Source organism: Anarhichas minor, unplaced genomic scaffold (assembly GCF_050575085.1).
Source record: "Anarhichas minor isolate MPS153535 unplaced genomic scaffold, ASM5057508v1 ptg000027l, whole genome shotgun sequence".
Classification (NCBI taxonomy): Eukaryota; Metazoa; Chordata; class Actinopteri; order Perciformes; family Anarhichadidae; genus Anarhichas; species Anarhichas minor.
The window spans coordinates 15,152,485-15,169,820 of record NW_027466473.1 but is presented as its reverse complement, the minus strand read 5'-3'; the positions used below and the strand labels follow the sequence as shown (position 1 = coordinate 15,169,820).

Below are 17,336 nucleotides of genomic sequence, written 5' to 3'. Positions count from 1 at the left end.
GAGCATCGCTGGAAATTAAGCAAGAGTTGTCTGAGCACAGTAATAACAAGCGTGGGGGTGGATGTGTGGCCCTGCTGGAATTCAAATTTTACACTGGCTCTGGTGAAGCATGCAGGTCTATGTGTTGAGGCTGGACATTTAAAAACTGCATATATTCTCAGTGAACTAGCTGCAACCTTTATGGCATGCTAGTGTTGTGGGTTGCATTCTGCTAATCAAGGTTTCTCATCTCATACAAGACATTAAAAAGAAATGTGTTTATTTCAGTGTGGAATTATGAAGATGACAAAAATAGAAAAAAAAGAGAGTACTTAAAAGATACAAGGTGCAAGTTAGACAATTTTATTATTTCTTTGATTGCACCATACAAGCTTGACAACAAAGATACAAAATGTCTCTCACTTTACAAGTGAACATCGCAGTAATGTTAAATATCCCATTACAAAACATCTTTCTCCCTATTTAAAATGTAAAAAAACGTAAAAAGTACAACCCAGCATCTCTAAAATAGTTCTGGAAATATTGCAGAAGAGTAACACGGAGCTGGATTATTTGGCAGCGACTGTCTGACTTGATCCACTGGGAGTGGCAGACGATGCATTTGGCACTGTCACTGGTCCACAACAGGTCGCAGTGAGGCTCCTGCCAGGTGGCAGAGGGAGACATACATTGCATTGTGACAAATAAACAACCCTAAAGTATTCCCAAGGAGGAGACAGCAAGATGAAGGAAGACCCTACTGTGCCTTATTTCTACCCCATTATGCCTGCCCATGCCTGAACCATGCCTGAACCACACACGTGTGTCTGCATATGAGCTCATGCAAACTGTCTGAAAATAATGTCATTGGTAAGTAAACAATATCGTGTGTGTAGGGTTTGTGAATTAGACATTAAAAAAAACGTGTGTTCTTCCCGCATGGTACACAAGGTGGAAAGCATCAACATCAAGTGAAAACATGTGATAGACATCAATTACCTGGAAAAAAATGAAAATACATACACGTTGCGATCAATTGCTTTGGAATTTCTTTCCCACGAAGAGTGTTTACAGTACTGAAGCTTCCAAAAATACAACAAAACCATTACATTCAAGCATTTCCATTGCTGTGCTTTGGGAGTGATGGCAACATCGTGAACATTACCATTTTCTTCATTCTCGCTTTTGTGTTGTTCATCCCATTGACCCACTGGCCGAGGCTCCACCTTAGGTGTCCGACATTGTTCAGCGTGGCTTTATTTGATTCACTGGGATGCGTGAAGCTGGGTGGGCGTCTGTGCATCAGTGTGCGAGGATTACCTGACAGTAGGTGTGGTCGTTAGACGCAAGTGGCCAGGCTTGTTGGGTAGAGGTGGCTTGACGCCGCGAGAGGGGGTCTGTGCGGGGGTTGTAGCGCCTTCGGTGCTGAAGGTTTTCATCAGCTGGGCCACCCGGCCGCGCCCTGCGCAGGTTGGTGCGCTCCCTGATGACCCGGCCTCCACCGAGGCAGCCCTCCGAGGCGCTTCTGATGCACCAATATCTGAAAAAAGAGAGATTTAGATTTCCTTAAAATATGGGACAACCTGACAGAAAGGGGTTATTCATTTAAATTCTTTATTTTTGGTTTTGTATTTAAAAAAAAGTTAAACAAATAAAAATTGGAATTTAGATTGTGTATTTTTTTATTTCAAAATTGGCTGATAATTGGATTTAAAAACTCAAACTTTAAAAAATAATACCATGTGCAGAATCTATAATGCCAGAGTTTATATAAATACATGTTCTTCAAACTGTATTTGTAACTTTATTTGTAATTGCATTTTCAGGTTCTTTGTTTTAAGTGCTCCACTCTGCACCTGCTGTAAACTGTCAGATCCTGAAATAAACTTTTTCCTAACTTCCTTCGAGGGATTTTGGTACATAATCATTGCTTCATTAGCATTTTCTCTGTTTTTCTCTTCATTGTGTATTATGGGACGATTTTCTGGGCTGTGCCTCAAGGGGACGTTGTTTACTGTAAACTACAGCGGTCAGTGTCTCATAGCAGCTGGAAACACAACACCATTAAGGAGCATGGGAACATAAAATCCAGGTGAAATTCGGTTTAAAACCATTAACCATAAACAATGAGAGTTACACATTTAACGCATGTATGCTATTGCTGCAAAAGCAGGAATCCAGTCTTTCCACACTACCTGATACATGTCTCCCTCAAAATACTGCGTCTACATTTTTCCTCACTCCTTTCTACCTGCTTTATTCTCGCCTGCCTTTATCCCACTCTGGCTGAGCAGAGGTCATCCTCACTGGAAGTGTAGGGACACAGCTGGGTGTTGTTGGTGTGTGTGTGCTTGCTGAGGTACTGTGTTTTGAAGAGGGTGTAATTGCGGGAGGAATGGAGGGAACAGGAGTAACTGAGGGGAGGGGAGGGGAGGGGAGGGGGGGGGGGGTGCCACAGGGACGGCAATGGAGAGCAGACAGACGCTGCTCAGACACCAGAAGGCTTGAGGAGCCACATATTTTTAGCGTCATCCCCGGGGGACAGAGATATGTGAGAGCGCCCGCGTGCACGGCTACAGACTCCTACAGACTCACACAAGCACACACGCACACACACACACACACACACACACACACACAAAGTGAAGTGAAAACATGCACAAGCATACACACTACACACAGTTTCTAACGGTTGAATTGAAAAGACACACGCATGTTCTCGCGTTACATTCAGGTCCGTGCATGCTCACACACAAACATGAACCTTCGCACAGCCCTCCTGCTCATGGATTCAGTCACGCATGCAGCCGTCTCTGACTAACACTATCGCATAGCACACACACACACACACACACACATAGAGGTGGGGTACAGCCAAAACCACGCAGGCACTCCCAGGGCCAGGAAGCCTTTAAAGCTCTTGATATCTTGCAGGCATGAGAGTGGGAGACCTAAAGTTGCCTTTAAGCTTGTGTTATTGTTTATTGTTGTTTACCGCCTCTCCTCGCTCTCTCTTTCCCCCTCTCTCTGTGGCTCTAACACCTCCCTCCACCTTCCTCTTCATCCTCCTCTCCCCCCGTCTTGCCCTGCCTCCCTCTGCCCCCTGACCCGCAGTTCCTGTGTTAATGTCCTCTCGCCGCGCTGCGTGGGCTTGCCTCTGATTGTCTCGTTGTGTTGTGTGGTCACCACGGAAACCTTGGATAGGCTCCAGCAATTGAGGCTGACACACATTCAGGCACGCACCGAGCACACACACGCAGTCGCACACACACATAGCGCACAGACACATACACAGGCACATACACACCCACGGTCAGAGAGTTTTTTGAGCTCAGAGCCTCGGTGCAGGGTCTGAGTGGAATGCTTAATGGAGAGACGGAGAGAGAGAAAGAGGAGGAGAGGGAGAATTGCTGCTGTGAGCTTGGACTGTCGTAAAGAAATAATACAAATATATATGTGTATATATATATATATAGATATATATATACGGATACACACACATATGTATTTCTTGAAGTAAAACCCTAATTATCCGCCACAGGTAACCTGACTAACCTGTCTTAACACACCTAAAACATGCTCAAGCCCCACGCCTTTCTGCCCGAAACTCTCCCCAGCAGCTGCACTCTTAGCCCTGTCAGCAGAAACCGTCATTAAAGCTACCTGCGAAAACACCTATTGAAATGAAAGAGAAGTCTCTGCATTAAATCACTCGCCAAGATTGATTAATCTCCCATTTGAGCTTTCGAACGCCACTCCTCACATCTCAGTCCAACTCGTAAATGTACAGGGAGGACAAAGAGGAGGGGGCGGGAAGTGCTGTCACTGACCAGGCTAGCGCGAAAATTAAAGACCAATCTTTCTCTTTAAAGACCTCCATGTCTCTGGGAGAAAGAGGGGGGGGGGGGGGGGGGCGGCTAGGGAGAGGAGGTGGGGGGCAGAAGTGGGGCAGAGGGCAGAATTCTCGAGCAGCATGTCTGTGGACTGAAGGGCAGGGTGGAGAGGAGGTGTGTGTGTGTGTGTGTGTGTGTGTGTGTGTGTGTGGAAGCAAGGAGGGGGGGTGGCCCTCCTGTGTGGGGGCTGGAGCCCCTGTCACTTATCAGCTCTGGCTGAGCGTCGCCCAGGGCTAGAGTCGGGAAGCAGCGCTGGAATGTGTGTCCTTCCCTCTGAAGGTGAAGAGAGAGGAGAGGAAAGCACGCCCGACAGACAGCGAAGGGCTTATAAACACGAACACACACATATGAACACATACCGCCAGCTGCTGGAGATTGATACTCTTTCATGCTCACGCATATATGCTAAAGTCGTATGACTCTTCCACTGACTACACTACACGCTCCCCGTATTATCTGGTAATGTGTCTTCACTGTCGTTTTTATGCAGATGACACATGACATTAACATAGCAACAAGTTATCAGTCAGCCTCATCATTTTCAGTTTTTACAGATTTTAAAGGAAAAATCCCCGGTTTGTAAAAGCCCTTGTCCCTAAACGGTTATGTTTCCTGCTGAGAGAGGACACTGATCATAGCAGTTTGCAGTAAATTAGGTCCTCTTTGTGACATTGACAGCACAGAAGATGCTTCAGGTTATAAACACTGAAGAGAAAAATTGTGAAAAAAGGGATTAGTAACTATAGCGAATCATTTGCATGGTGTAAATAAACACTTTCTGATGCGTACACGTTTTGTTCAGCAAGATAATCTTCACAAATGAAAGCCACTTTGTGATTTTAGAAGCGTCAATTCAACCGTCAGAAGTAAAAAGCCAACGTTAGGCTATAAACTAAGTACTCCACGGCACAACAATCATGACCAGGTTCCTCAAGATAATCCACAAACCTTGCTGTGAGCGGTTTCATGTCGGAACTATGGTTGAGAGTACAACTGTACAACTGTACAACTGTACAACTTCTTGAATTCTCAAGTGTTGTAGAAGTCAAAACAAGTTTAGTCCAGCTCCAGTGGGCACTTGTACAGATAAATGAGTGTCACTAACGCAGATTATTAAGTTCATCTTCTACAACTGTTGTGTGGGCCACCGTCTCTGCTCACAGGATGCAGGAGTCCTTGCCATCACCCTCATTCTAAAGAAAACAGCTGAGGCATGAGCCTTATCCTAATCGGCCTCCTCCTCCCCTTTGGAACAAGCTTCCTGCCATTGTCAAGGACAGACACTCTGTCAAGTATTTTTTTTTTTGTCCACAGTCAGGACACATTTATTCGGCACTGTGTTCAGCCCACCTCAACTCCCACCACGCCAGCTGTTCCTTTGCCTTTTCCTTCATTTGTCTGTTATTTGCTGCCCTGGCATTGCCCACTGGTCTCATATCCAGCCACCAACGTGGGTGCAGGCACACACACACGTAAACATGCCTGTGCCACCATGATTCATTTGTGTTGTATCTTTTGTTATTTTCTTTCTATCCAGGTTTTAGTCATTTGTGATCTGTGAAACTCATCCGATTGATAATCCGCCTCACTCACCGCACATGCCTCCACAAACAGATTTCATACTTGACGCATTAAGAGCACAAATTCACTATTTGATTATCATAATCTATGTTCCGCCATCTGTAAACATGATTTTATAAACACTTCCAGGATTTTGCCTCTTGGTGACAATATTAAGAGAATGTGAGCTCTCTTGTGTCTGTCTGGCTTTTGGAGAGATTTTCACAGCCTTCAAAATCTACAATAACCTGCCAGGAACGTTGCAAATGAATTCAGCTATCTAGATGCTAGAAAGCACGCAGGCTTTTTTTCTGAGGGAAAGGATCTACATTGACAAAATTTGACTCTGATAATGTTGAACTGATAATATATCAATTTTTTTCATACATTTCAAACTACACAAGTTAAACACGGCATTGACTCAGCACAACATCTCAAAGCAATAAGAAAAAGTGCTCTTGCAGCTGGAACAGCGATGCTATATGTTTCGTTTTGTGTTCGCTTTTTTGTTGTTTATGAGCCACATAAGAGTCAACTCTCCTAGAAAATATTCAAATACTGAAATTATCTTACGTTGCATTTAAGCTTTTCTGAAAAAAAACTGAAGTATGTCTTCCCACAGCAAGTTAAGCTCCAGCAAAAGCAGCAATGTGTTTTGCAGTTTGAATGTGCTGTAGGATGAACATTTTTCCAGCAGAGGGACCTTTTTATGGAGATCAGGATTTCTACCCGACTGCACTTTTTTTCTACAGTTTCACTGTTTTCCACTGGATGGTGCTAATGTCCCCTTACACGACCCATTTTTCTAAATAACTGGGTCACTGTATGTATGCTGAATGAGTGTTTGGTCAATTCATGAATTTGGGTGCTGTGTTCAAAGAGGACGTCTGGGATTCACAATGGTAATTCAAACTAGAGGTAATCTGCACAGCATACTGAAAGACCTATAGTGACAATAATAGTAATGTCAAGGCCCAAGATATCTGTTGAGAAGAAAAAGATCCCTACGATCTATGAGCCAGGCAGAGATATTCAAGTAACACCGACCATATAGCAGGCACAAAGAGAGATACATCATCCTACTGGTTTGTGGAAAATGGTGGTAACTAGTTTAAATGTAATGCCTGTAATTGGTGTAGTTAATCAGTTAGTTTTGCCACCACTCTCCCCATTACAAAGTTACCAGTTCTTACTGCTTTATTGACATCAAAGGCTGCCAAATAGCAGAGACAACATTGTGTAAGGCCAACAAAAAGGGCCCAAAACAGTGTGTCCAATCCACCAAAGCATATGACCTTATTTCCTTATGTCATTAAACTAAATTACAATTTAAATTGGGGGTAACTGTTACGAAGATATTTAATTAACGTAAAATGATCTGATTATTGACCAATTAACATCAACTGAGTGCAGGGTTATAGTGCCAAATAACTGAATAGCAGGGGAGGAATGTAAGATTTTAATTGAGCTAAATTTGACCATTTACTAAAATAGCATGGCTGTTAGAGACCATGACGTTTTGAGAGTTTCCCATCATTTCAGCCCACATCACAAATCCTGTATTTCTGTTCTGGAGGACCAGTGGTCCATCTTACCATCAGTCTGTCAGACTTGATCTGGCTGTATGACCAGGCACCTCAGCCAAGCTATAGAGTGTTTATTGACAGTTTCCCTGCCCTTGACAATAGCGCTAAGCTACCAAACAAACAGGTGTGTGGGAGCGATGCAGTGCCACCACGACACAACTCCCAGTCACAGAAGCTTTTTTGCCCCTCTTGGCTGGCCTCTCCCTACTCTGCCAGACCATAAAGATTCCAGCAGGCTGAGGCACTATTTGGCGAGCACGTTAGATTTGCAGAAATAAATCCTCCTTCAGTGCTGCAGCACTGAGAAACCTATAGTATGAAGTTTGTTCAGACTGGTTCTGCTCAGCTCCCTGCAGCCATCATTGCTCACAGAGAAGAAGCAGTAACTTGTGACGACTGTCGTGTAGGCTATAGTTGTGGATTTGTAGATTTAATTCTCAACCCGCATCTGTGTCCAGTCTTTCTCCATTACATATGCAACATCCAACTAAAAGAACACAACAGAAGTTACAGAGTAGGATTTATGGATATCCCAATTTCAGGGATGTCTGTATTGACTGTTTATCCATGATGACACCAGCCATCATTAATGTTGCTGTTTGTGTGGACTGGAAAGATATGAGCTCATTTAATGGACATAGAGGAAGATTTTCTTTCTTTCTTTTGACATCAGACCCGTTATGGACCCTTACCCGGGATCCTATGCTCACTCACCTTTCCCGCTCTGCGATTCCTTGGGCTTCTGAGCTTCCTGTGAGGACAGGCCACCTTTAGTTGTGTCCATTTTGACAGTGCTGCTGGGGGAAGGGGATGGTGCGGCGGTGGCCAGCCTCAGATTTGCGAGGCACAGTCTGGTGTTGACAGAGCCTGGTGCTGCATTTGGAGAAGCTGGTCTCACATTGACATGGCTAGCTCTCATGAGAAGCCTGGCACAGATGGAGGGCTCGCGAACTGACTTCTCTTCAGTCACACTGGCTGACTTCAACTCGGGCTGCAGAGGGAAGAGTGACAACAGGGGGACAGAGGAGCGCGATCAGTGTTGACGGCTAATTCACATACAGTGAAATTACCATCATGTTTGATTAAATCATTGGATAAATGATTCACCAAATGACAGTTCTCCAATGACTACACCGTGCATAATGACACACACAGAACTATGACCACTGATTACGAGTTTAAGGATGTGCGGAGAGAAAATTATAAGGTGACTTGGAAATCAAGCAGCCTCGCAAATCTTCCTTCCTGATCTCACGCCTTCTTAATCAACAATCTCACTCTCTCCTCCTCTCCCAGGCTGACTCCTTCCCCTCTCTAAATCAACTGGAGAAAATCTGCAGCAGGGCTAGCAACAGCCACTAATACATCTGCAGCACCAAACCAGCTCCTTCCTGTTCCCCAGAAACAAATCACTCTACCTATGTACAAGACATTCAACAGAATAATGCATCTTGCAAGGGGAGGCTCAGGCTGTCAGACTGGCCAAACCACCTAAGGTGTGGATTTTCATTGCCACATCGGCATGGGTTGCCCAGCGATGTGTTGGGGCCCGTAAAATAGAGAGTCTGGTATAGAAATAAGAAGTGAGGGAGAGACGTCTCCTTGTAAAGAGGAGGGAAAAACAGAGAACGGAGGAGAGCTCACGCGCCCAAACCTCAAGAGACTATCCCACAATCCCATCCATCTGCGACTGACGCATTCTCTATCTCTGGCGTTTTAATTCCCTGATCAAGTTCATCAACCATCTGTTCTAGGGCAGTCCAGAAATCCTGCCTTGCCTCTGTGATTCAGCTGTTCTTGCAGCGCGTGTCACCTACACACATACACGCAATTGCGTGCACATGAACACAGAAAGAGAAAGGAAGCAAGGGGAGATGGAGAGCATCCTCCCCAGACAACCCAAGGCTGGAGCGATGATGGAGCCAGTGGGAGGACAGTTCGGTTCAGCTGTTCCCCCGGAGAGAGCTGTGAGGGGTGCGGCGGCTCAGACGAGCAGGAACACAGAGAGAGGGGAAAGACGATCCGCAGAGAGGCTGGGAGTGAGGGGACAGCTGGCACAACCACCATTTCCTGTTACTCACAGAGGGTGTGACTGCCATGAAAAGACACGTAGGCACACCGACACCACATTTCAAAGAAGCTGAAGAGCGGATTAATCACACCTGTTTTAAAATGTGTCGTGCGGTGTAGACAACACTAGAACCTAAACTGTTCTTTTGCTTTATACACCATCTTGAATGTTTACAAAGAGCGGCAAAATGCTAAAACTGGATAGCAGCAACTATAAAGAAACAAACAACTACAGTTACTTTGATTCATAAATACCTGCTCTGCTGCTGTAGGTGATGAATGCTCACTCACTGACACCTGTGGGTTTAACGAAGACATTACACAAGTGTGACAGGCCGTGATGCAACCCCAGAACACAGAGCTCAATTATAGCAGGCAGTTGCTCCAACTCACCGGCAGAGGGGGTACGGTGCTGGTCTCCTCACACTTCCCCTGTAGGGAGAGACAGTGACATGTTGGAGGACACTAGAGGCAACACATCATCCTCCTCAACTTTGAGTCAGTTAGGTACTTTAATGAGCTGGGAAGTTAAGTAAGAGTTGATCGTAGAAAAAAAGAAATATTGCAAATGATAAGTCGACTATTTAGAAACATATCTGTGCAGTGAGTGTGATGATGCGAGTGCAGGAACATCAGTGACTGGCTGGGATGCTCATATTTCCACTGTGCAAGCAGCATGCAGCTTTAGCTCAGAGAAACCGTGGCGGTCAGGCCAGATGAGACCCGGCTCGCTCCGGCTCAGTGTGTGCGAGGTTGCCATGATAACGCAGCAAATCTCTTTTTAAGAGAGCGTGGAGAAAGCCCCAAATTTTCTTGTTAAATGCATTTGGTCTTTTCAAAAGATACTTCCGTCTTCACATGAAGTTAGGTTCAGGCAACATAAACCACTCACTAAGGTTTAGGAAGAGAGTGCTTTACGTTAACTTGACTCACATGACTAACCACTGATGTCAACAAAATGTCAATGTTTACTCTTAGTTTTAGTTTTGCACACAGCGAACAGCAAAGGCCTTGGATAAAAGGATGAAAACGGCACGGCTGGCGATTTCCACACGTTCTTAGAAGCAACATGTTGAAAGCGTGGTGCGTCTGTATCAGACGCTGAGGGGCACTGACCAAATATCAGCATTTGATAAGTTGGGAGTGAGACCGGGTTGATTGCGGGGAGGAGACAAAAAAAAATAAGTGGTCTGACCAGTGATTCACAATGTCAATCTTTTACACCTCTTTTGTTTCTATCAGTCTTTATATATCTTTGCGTTCATATACGGAGCGGTAAGTTGTTCAACCAGCCCAGTTAACAGAATAATGATTTTCCTATATTCTTTTGTTTTGTTTGATCAAATAATAAGAGGCCTGAGGAGACAATCACTTCACATAAAAAAAAAACAGAAGCAAAAGTATGAAATCGTCTCTGTTCCCCAGCTTGAGAATCATGACATGTTTGGTTTCTTAGGGTCACAGACAAATGGCTACACACCTTTAAATTCAGTGAAATTCCAGGTTGTGTATTACGAGGGAGGTTCTCTCTTTCAGTTCTGACAGGTTCTGTGGTTGTTCTGCTCTTCAAGATGGTTTGATGGCTGCAAAACACAATCAGACCATGTCATTTAAAGGCTCTACTTGTCATTCATATGCCACCTCATGATTAAGGAAACAGAAAGCCCTGATAACCCGTCAAAGTACAGTCTGTAAACAACACTGAAACACTAATAGATTGTTCCATGTTACATATTGTACACTGCGTGTAATTAAACAAAACAATACTGTCTGTGTTATATTACAAAGGTGTATTACTATGCATTGTTCTGAAGACTCTGCGCCTTCTTTTCTCCAAATCCTGAGCAGATGAATTTGGAGCTCAGCTCATCCAACTCCCCCCCGATCATGATGACCGCCACATCTCCATCCCGACCCAGCAGCCAGCTCACATTCTTACTGTTGGCTGGAGGAAACACAAACACAAAATAGTGAATAGAGTTAGTTTGGCACTGAGCATGAACATGTTTTATACATCTAACTAATGCAAAGATTCTCTATTCAAAGAGGGGTTCAAGAAACAAAAAGTTAAAGCACTATATGATAATTTTACAGGAAAGGCTGAGTCTGAAAACAGGGTGAGTGAGTCAGCATTTTTGCACTTCTGGTTCCCTCGTCTCTAAGTCAATGTTTTTATTTGAATAGGTTTTTGGGGAGATGCCTTAAGTAAGATCTGTAGTTAACACGAGCTGAAAAGATGTTGTTGTTTTCGTTTAACGATTACGTCAGTAAATACCCCTCTTGTGCATTTTGAAGCTTTTAAGCGTCTTAAAAAGGCGGCTGCTAACAAGTGCCGATATGAGACTAGCGTAGTTCTAGTTTCTAGCCTTACATCAGCTTCTTACATTTGCCGATACAAAAGTCATAAAGTGATTTGCAAAGACTATCTTGCTCGACAAAACGTGCAAGTATTACAAGCTTATTTTCTGCAATATTGCAAATTCCATTTGGCTTTTTGATGAGGGAACTGGTGTGATGCTAACTTCTAGGTTGACCTACAAAAAAGGATGAATTGAGGCTGCTAGACCAACAGGTGCAACAGCTGGTGGGACCCAAGCTGCAAATCACAAATGAGAGCGGACCTTCATAGATGATATGAGCAGAGCTGCCAGGGAAACGCTACCCTCGTTTTTTGTATGAATATACTTGTGAGGACCTTCCACTTACTGTTTTCATTCCATAATCTCAACAAAGTCTGGCACATTTTTAAACACAATTCCTAAACCTAAACTATCAACACAATATGTGCGAGGACATTGAGTCTACACGCGAGCACACACTTCCACGACATATAAACATGTCACTGTTTTGTGACTAATGTTTTGGGAGCATACAGAAGTTACTTTATAGAGAGAAACCAGCTGACATGGGCTCAGAGGGAGAGAGCTCGTTGGGTTTAAAAGAGGTTAACATATTTCCATAGTGAACTGGTTTTGCCAGCTTGCCCTGTGGATCGTATTGTAGCAGGGCATACCAGGGTGACAAACGCAGCAGTCAGAGAATACCTTGGTAAACAAGTTATTAGCCCAATCTGACAGCTACAACAACACCTTTGTCAGGGGAGATGAATCCTGTCAGCTGAGTAAAGGGACGAACCGAATGTGACTGTGTTGGCATAATGTCCTCGGCCCCACTGACAGACATCATTTTCAAACTTTTGGCATATCTTCAGAACAAGGCCAAAGTAACTAATCTGAGTCATGTCTCTGCCTGGTGTGAATGTCACCGGTTTGCACGCAACATAACACACCATGCACACAAACGCAGCAGCATATAGTCATGCGTCAGAGTACATAAACACAAATGACCATAAAGGCAGCCTAACCACAGCAAAAGTCCCATGCTCCAAAAAAGGCTAAAGGCTGAAACTGTTACCGGCAGCCGGGAGAGACGCCGGCTTCATTCAATGCATGAAAACAAACTTGGCATGTGAGCTCTCCCACAAGGCCGTCCAGACAACTCTCTCTTTGTTTCTCAAAACACATGCATTTCCTGCATGCTTCCTGTTTCGCTCGCTGCTAATTGTTTGAGGGATTGAGTCTTGACTCACTTCCTATTTTTACACGGAAACACAAACTATCCACCACTTCCTCTGCGTTTGCAGCCTGTGTGGAGAGGAGCCGTGTGGCCATGTGATCTCAGCCTGCAGTCTCCATCCAGCCTGCTCAGGACAGCTGCATTGGTCATTAAGAGATAGAAAGACCACTGTTCTCTCACTCTGTGCCACAGCTGATAAGTGCTTTGTTATTAGCCAAGACAAGGCAGATCACATTACTACGTCAATCAGTTAATGCTCCAACTGCAGAGTGCTAGCCGTTGATTGGCTGTAAGTAATATTTAAGTGGGTTTTTCAGCAACTTGTGTGTACTTCCAAACCTTCTGTAGTCTGCTTTGTCATCTACAGTAGGAGTCCTTCTTTGGAATATAAAAATAGAACCATTTATTATGTCAGTCATAGTACTTGCTACCACGAAAGAGAAAATGCAGACAGGCAAGATTCTGAACAATTCGTCAAACCGGTTTCAGGAAAGACTTGTGGCCTTCTGAGTTTCTAGTTGTTTTGTTTGACTGCATGTATGCCGTTGACTCAGACTCTCGCTTTCGAGAAGAAGATGATGAACCCATTTAGCTTTCACACTACACCTGCATTCCCCCCCTCGCCGACATGTTTTTCTGTCAATATAGTTTCCATCAAACGCACGCTCCACACATGAGCGACACCTCTGACACAGTGAATATTCTTCTCTGAGTTCTCTGATTCAGGCTCACGTGGTGTGGTGTGACAGGGAACAAAATGATCTAAGTGAGAGCAAAATATTTGTGTATGTGAACACGTACACACGCAGCCAGCATACTTTACAGTCACCGTGACGTAAATGTCCTCGGCCCCACTGACAATCACAATGGCACTTCTTCAAACACTATTAGTACACGTCTCCTCACACACTCATTTCAGAGTGAATATTATTTTACTGTGACATCTAATTTACTTTGCTTGTGTAAATGTTAGCGTCATCTGCGAGTGTGATGTCAACGTGAACTCACCGACATCATCAATCTGCTGTAATTGTTTAGGACTTCGGATATAAATAGAACTCCATGCGAGTGAAGTATAAACGCTCTTTGGTTTCTGTCTGTATATATCGTGCTGCATTACAGACACATTAATGTGGAGCAGCTGGTGTTTGTTAGCCCGAGTTTTCATTTCAGGAAACTTTAAACTTGCCAAATGGCCTTCTGGTAAACGCTGTGCCTGTCTTGGCCTCCAGCACACTGTAGATAAACAGGAAGAAGACAACTTCACAAAGGTGATGTGTTGGTGTGGTTACCTTTTTTTGGCTTTGTTTGTTTGCACTCAGCGTCCCCTCCTTCACTCTCTAGTTTCTCCTCCAGTTCTTCCCAGCGTCGTACCTGCTCCTGGCGCATTTTCAGGAACAGAGTCTTTTTCTGGTCCTCATTAAGAGCGTCCAGCACATCGGGGTCGATGAACATGTCCTTTAAAATCTGCTGGAGCATGTTGGCGGCTGAGTCGTGGGTTAACTTGGCACCACCTGGCCAAGTGGTTGGAGGTAGGAGGTGCTGCCCCTTGGCCAGCAGCTTCTTGAGGTGGACAGCGTTTGGTTTATAGTCTCATGTCATCCGAAGAAGACTTTCACAGCTCCTTTGATCCTGAAATCACTCGTATTTACCCCCATAAACTCTTCTTCATCAATCGAGGTGCATGCTCATCCTCCTAAGGTACAAACTCACACACAGAATCCTGTTTCCTCTCTGTGTTGTGCTGACGGTCTCCCCACCCTACTGAGATGTCAGTACTCTTTGTCTTTGGAGATCATCATTGGGACTTTCTACAAGAAAAGAAAAACAGGAAACACTTGAAACAAACATTTGGAAGATTCAGTTGTGCGCTATAGATACTACATTTTTTTTCTTACGTCCTATATATTTCTTGATCCCACCTTTGTCGCATTCAGTCATTCCTTTAGAAAGTCGGTTTCAGTTGGCTATGTTGTCCCTCCCTTCATGAATACGGAAGAGCCCAAACCCTGTTTCTAAACTGACAAGACTGTAGCCCAGAATGGGAGGAGATTCCAAAGCAATGGGACTGTTTCTGTCATCAGTAACCCACCTCCCTCCTCCCTCCCTCCCTCCCTCCTCCTCCCCCTCCCCACCACACATCCCTTTCCAAACCCCTGTTCCTTTCTCCCCCAAACTCCCATGAGATAGCGGCTCCATTTTAACATTGTCAGTTCCTGGTTGTAAGAGGAAAAACAACAACAACAGGGTCGTAGGCCAGGACAGCATGAGCCGGTTTCTTTAATAAGGAGATTGCAATGGACTCCTCCAATCACAGTGGGTAGTTAAACAATGGCTACCACATAAGCAGCACTTGGAGGGAAAGAAAGCTTGTCTCAGACTGAGAAGTATCACACTGCTGGAATACAGATGTGTCTACTAAGCACATTGTAGGGTGCAGAGAAGGCAACCCAGGGAAAGGGAAAGTACGTAAGTGATACAAAACAAAGGGGAGTTGTAAGAGAAGGGTAGAATTCGCTGAAGTACTCACAGTGGGATGTAGACAGCCGCTCCGCAGCAGAGTATGCTAACTAAGCTGAGAGAGTCAGAGCGGCTATGGGTCCTCCTTGTCTTTGTGTGTATGACTGGGCTGATGACATCACAGCATTCCATAATCTCCCTCCCTCTCTGCCTCTCTCTCTGCCTCTCTCTCTCTCTCTCTGTTTCTCGCTCAGGCACATACACACACTCTTTTTTTTATTTAAAAAAAAGGGGAAGACAGCAATTCAGGAAGTTGAACTCACACATTAAAGAAGTTGTAAAAAAAAGAGAGAAAAAAGGGCACTAAATCCTATAACCTAAACTCTCAAGCTCCCTTTTCAGTAACTGCTCTCCCACCCACAAAAAAATCCACATTTAAACACATTTTACATCAACAGTACATATATATATATATATAAATAAATAAAAATTCTAGTAGTTTATACATAGCCTACATTTACATAAACTAATAGATAGATAGATGTATTTTATTGATCCCAAATTATTGTGATACAGGTTATATACACCATAAATATACCATAACTAGTACAACTAGAATATAAGATTGCAGTTTTTTAAAATACATATTAAAATGAGGTAGAGAGAGAGAGAGTATAACCATGTGTGAATTCCCCATGTGAAAGGTTATTGAAGGAGCACAACAGAGTGGACTGTGGTTCAAACCTGCATTTAAAAAGCTGAGCTAGCTCTAATAGACAGAGGTGAGGTGTTGTAGAGGCGTATTGCTTTGAGGAGGAAGGATTTCCTGTATCGGTCTTTGTGACAGCAAAGCTGAATCAGCCTTAGAGGAAATAGTCTGTCCAGTGATGAGAAACGTATGTTGAAATGTGGTACATTATTACACATACTGCACCCACGCCTTCTTGTCTCTTCTTCCTTTAAATGATGACTTTGTACTTAAGAAATTTGCATGACGGATGTCTTGATATAATGCCAAGTACTGTGACATAAAAACATGAGCTCAGGCGGTGCAAATGTTACGTTGTGTTCAAGGAGGGTTTATTTGAACTAAGCAATCAAGCTTAGTTAGTGGCCTATCATGAATGTAGTATTTCTCAATTGCATGTACAGATGCAGGAAGAAGCTCAGGAAGCTCTGGTAAAAAAACTGTCCATGTGCCTTGAGGCATTTAATTATACCACATCGAAGCCATCTTCTCTCCCTTCTGTTGCTGAGCCTCTCATTTATAGGTAAAGAGCATCCTCTAGTGGTCAGAACCATAGAAGCCTGCAAAGAATTACGTCACCACCATGGCCAAACTGCTTCAGCATATAGCACAAAATAATTAAGATGAATAAAAATGGCAGCAACGGGTAACGAGGAGGCAGCATTTCCCGACATAATGCTGGAAAGCGCAGCAACACCGCAGCACAAACAAACCCGCATGCAGGCGCTCGTACACAAAAAGGTAAAAAGGTGGCAGGACGTTGCACAATGTAGCAGCACACTCATAGTGCAGTGCTGTCAGGGAATGCTCAGGTGATGTCGACCATTGTTGCAGCTTCAATTAAATAAGAAGAGCTAGCAGTGTGGCAGCTGAACCTGTTTTCTTAGTCTTCCCCAGCAGCATACCTGTGAGCAATTATTGCTGACTGACAAACTCCCAATCGAAAATAAAAGGATTTAGTACACTGTGCTTTCACAAGCATAGTCTCGTGCTTCCAAAGCAGGTGATGACCTAAACCAATCCTCTGTGTGGGTTTGTGTTGCCATCTGGGCTGGAATCCATCTTCAATTCAAGCACATCTCCTTCCTCCTTTCACCCTTCCTCCTGGCCAGCAGGGGGGCCAAGAGGCTGAGAGACCCTCGATTTTCCCCCACAAAGCCCAGACACATAAATGTCCTGCAGAAAGGCCTTTGAGCATGTCCACACCCTGCACTCTGACCTCTCTGGTGGTGGGAAGTACAAACTTAACTCACCCTTCTATTAACATTTTTTTGTAATGTGGTTTCTTCTGGCGCAGTAGGTGGTCGAGGAGAAGGTTGTTTAAAGTAATAAAAACCCTCTTGACGTAAAAGGCCCTGCATGGCGACATCTCCCCCTGTCATAGCAACTCGTTTTAGAGGCAGACACAACACCGAGGCAGCTGATGATCCGGTGAAGGATAATGCCTGGCTTATTCTTATTAAT

At 44.2% G+C, this 17,336-nt stretch overlaps 1 protein-coding gene across 3 annotated transcripts; it reads right to left on the bottom strand.

The window, feature by feature from the left end:
- Positions 1–321: 321 nt before the first annotated feature.
- On the bottom strand, positions 322–15,345 carry LOC142960457 (uncharacterized). 3 transcript variants are annotated; one of them, XM_076102296.1, is made up of 8 exons: positions 15,195–15,345; positions 13,957–14,475; positions 10,886–11,033; positions 10,569–10,671; positions 9,482–9,520; positions 9,344–9,385; positions 7,733–8,009; positions 322–1,519 (listed from the first exon to the last, which is right to left on the bottom strand). In XM_076102296.1, exons 2-8 carry the CDS (start codon positions 14,141–14,143, stop codon positions 1,296–1,298), a joined length of 1,020 nt encoding a protein of 339 aa, XP_075958411.1. In that variant the 5' UTR covers positions 14,144–14,475; positions 15,195–15,345; the 3' UTR covers positions 322–1,295. The 3 variants fall into 3 exon arrangements, with proteins under 3 accessions (XP_075958411.1, XP_075958412.1, XP_075958413.1); XM_076102297.1 differs by lacking the exon at positions 15,195–15,345 and adding an exon at positions 14,587–14,721; XM_076102298.1 differs by lacking the exon at positions 15,195–15,345 and adding an exon at positions 14,563–14,673.
- Positions 15,346–17,336: the final 1,991 nt, after the last annotated feature.

Coding starts and splice junctions, on each gene's coding strand:
- LOC142960457 (XM_076102296.1), bottom strand. CDS start 14,143: ATGCTCCAGCAGATTTTAAAGGACATGTTCATCGACCCCGATGTGCTG. Junction 10,672..10,885: donor AGTCTTCAGAACAATGCATA/GTAATACACCTT, acceptor TGTGTTTTGCAG/CCATCAAACCATCTTGAAGA. Junction 9,521..10,568: donor GAATTTCACTGAATTTAAAG/GTGTGTAGCCAT, acceptor CTCTCCCTACAG/GGGAAGTGTGAGGAGACCAG.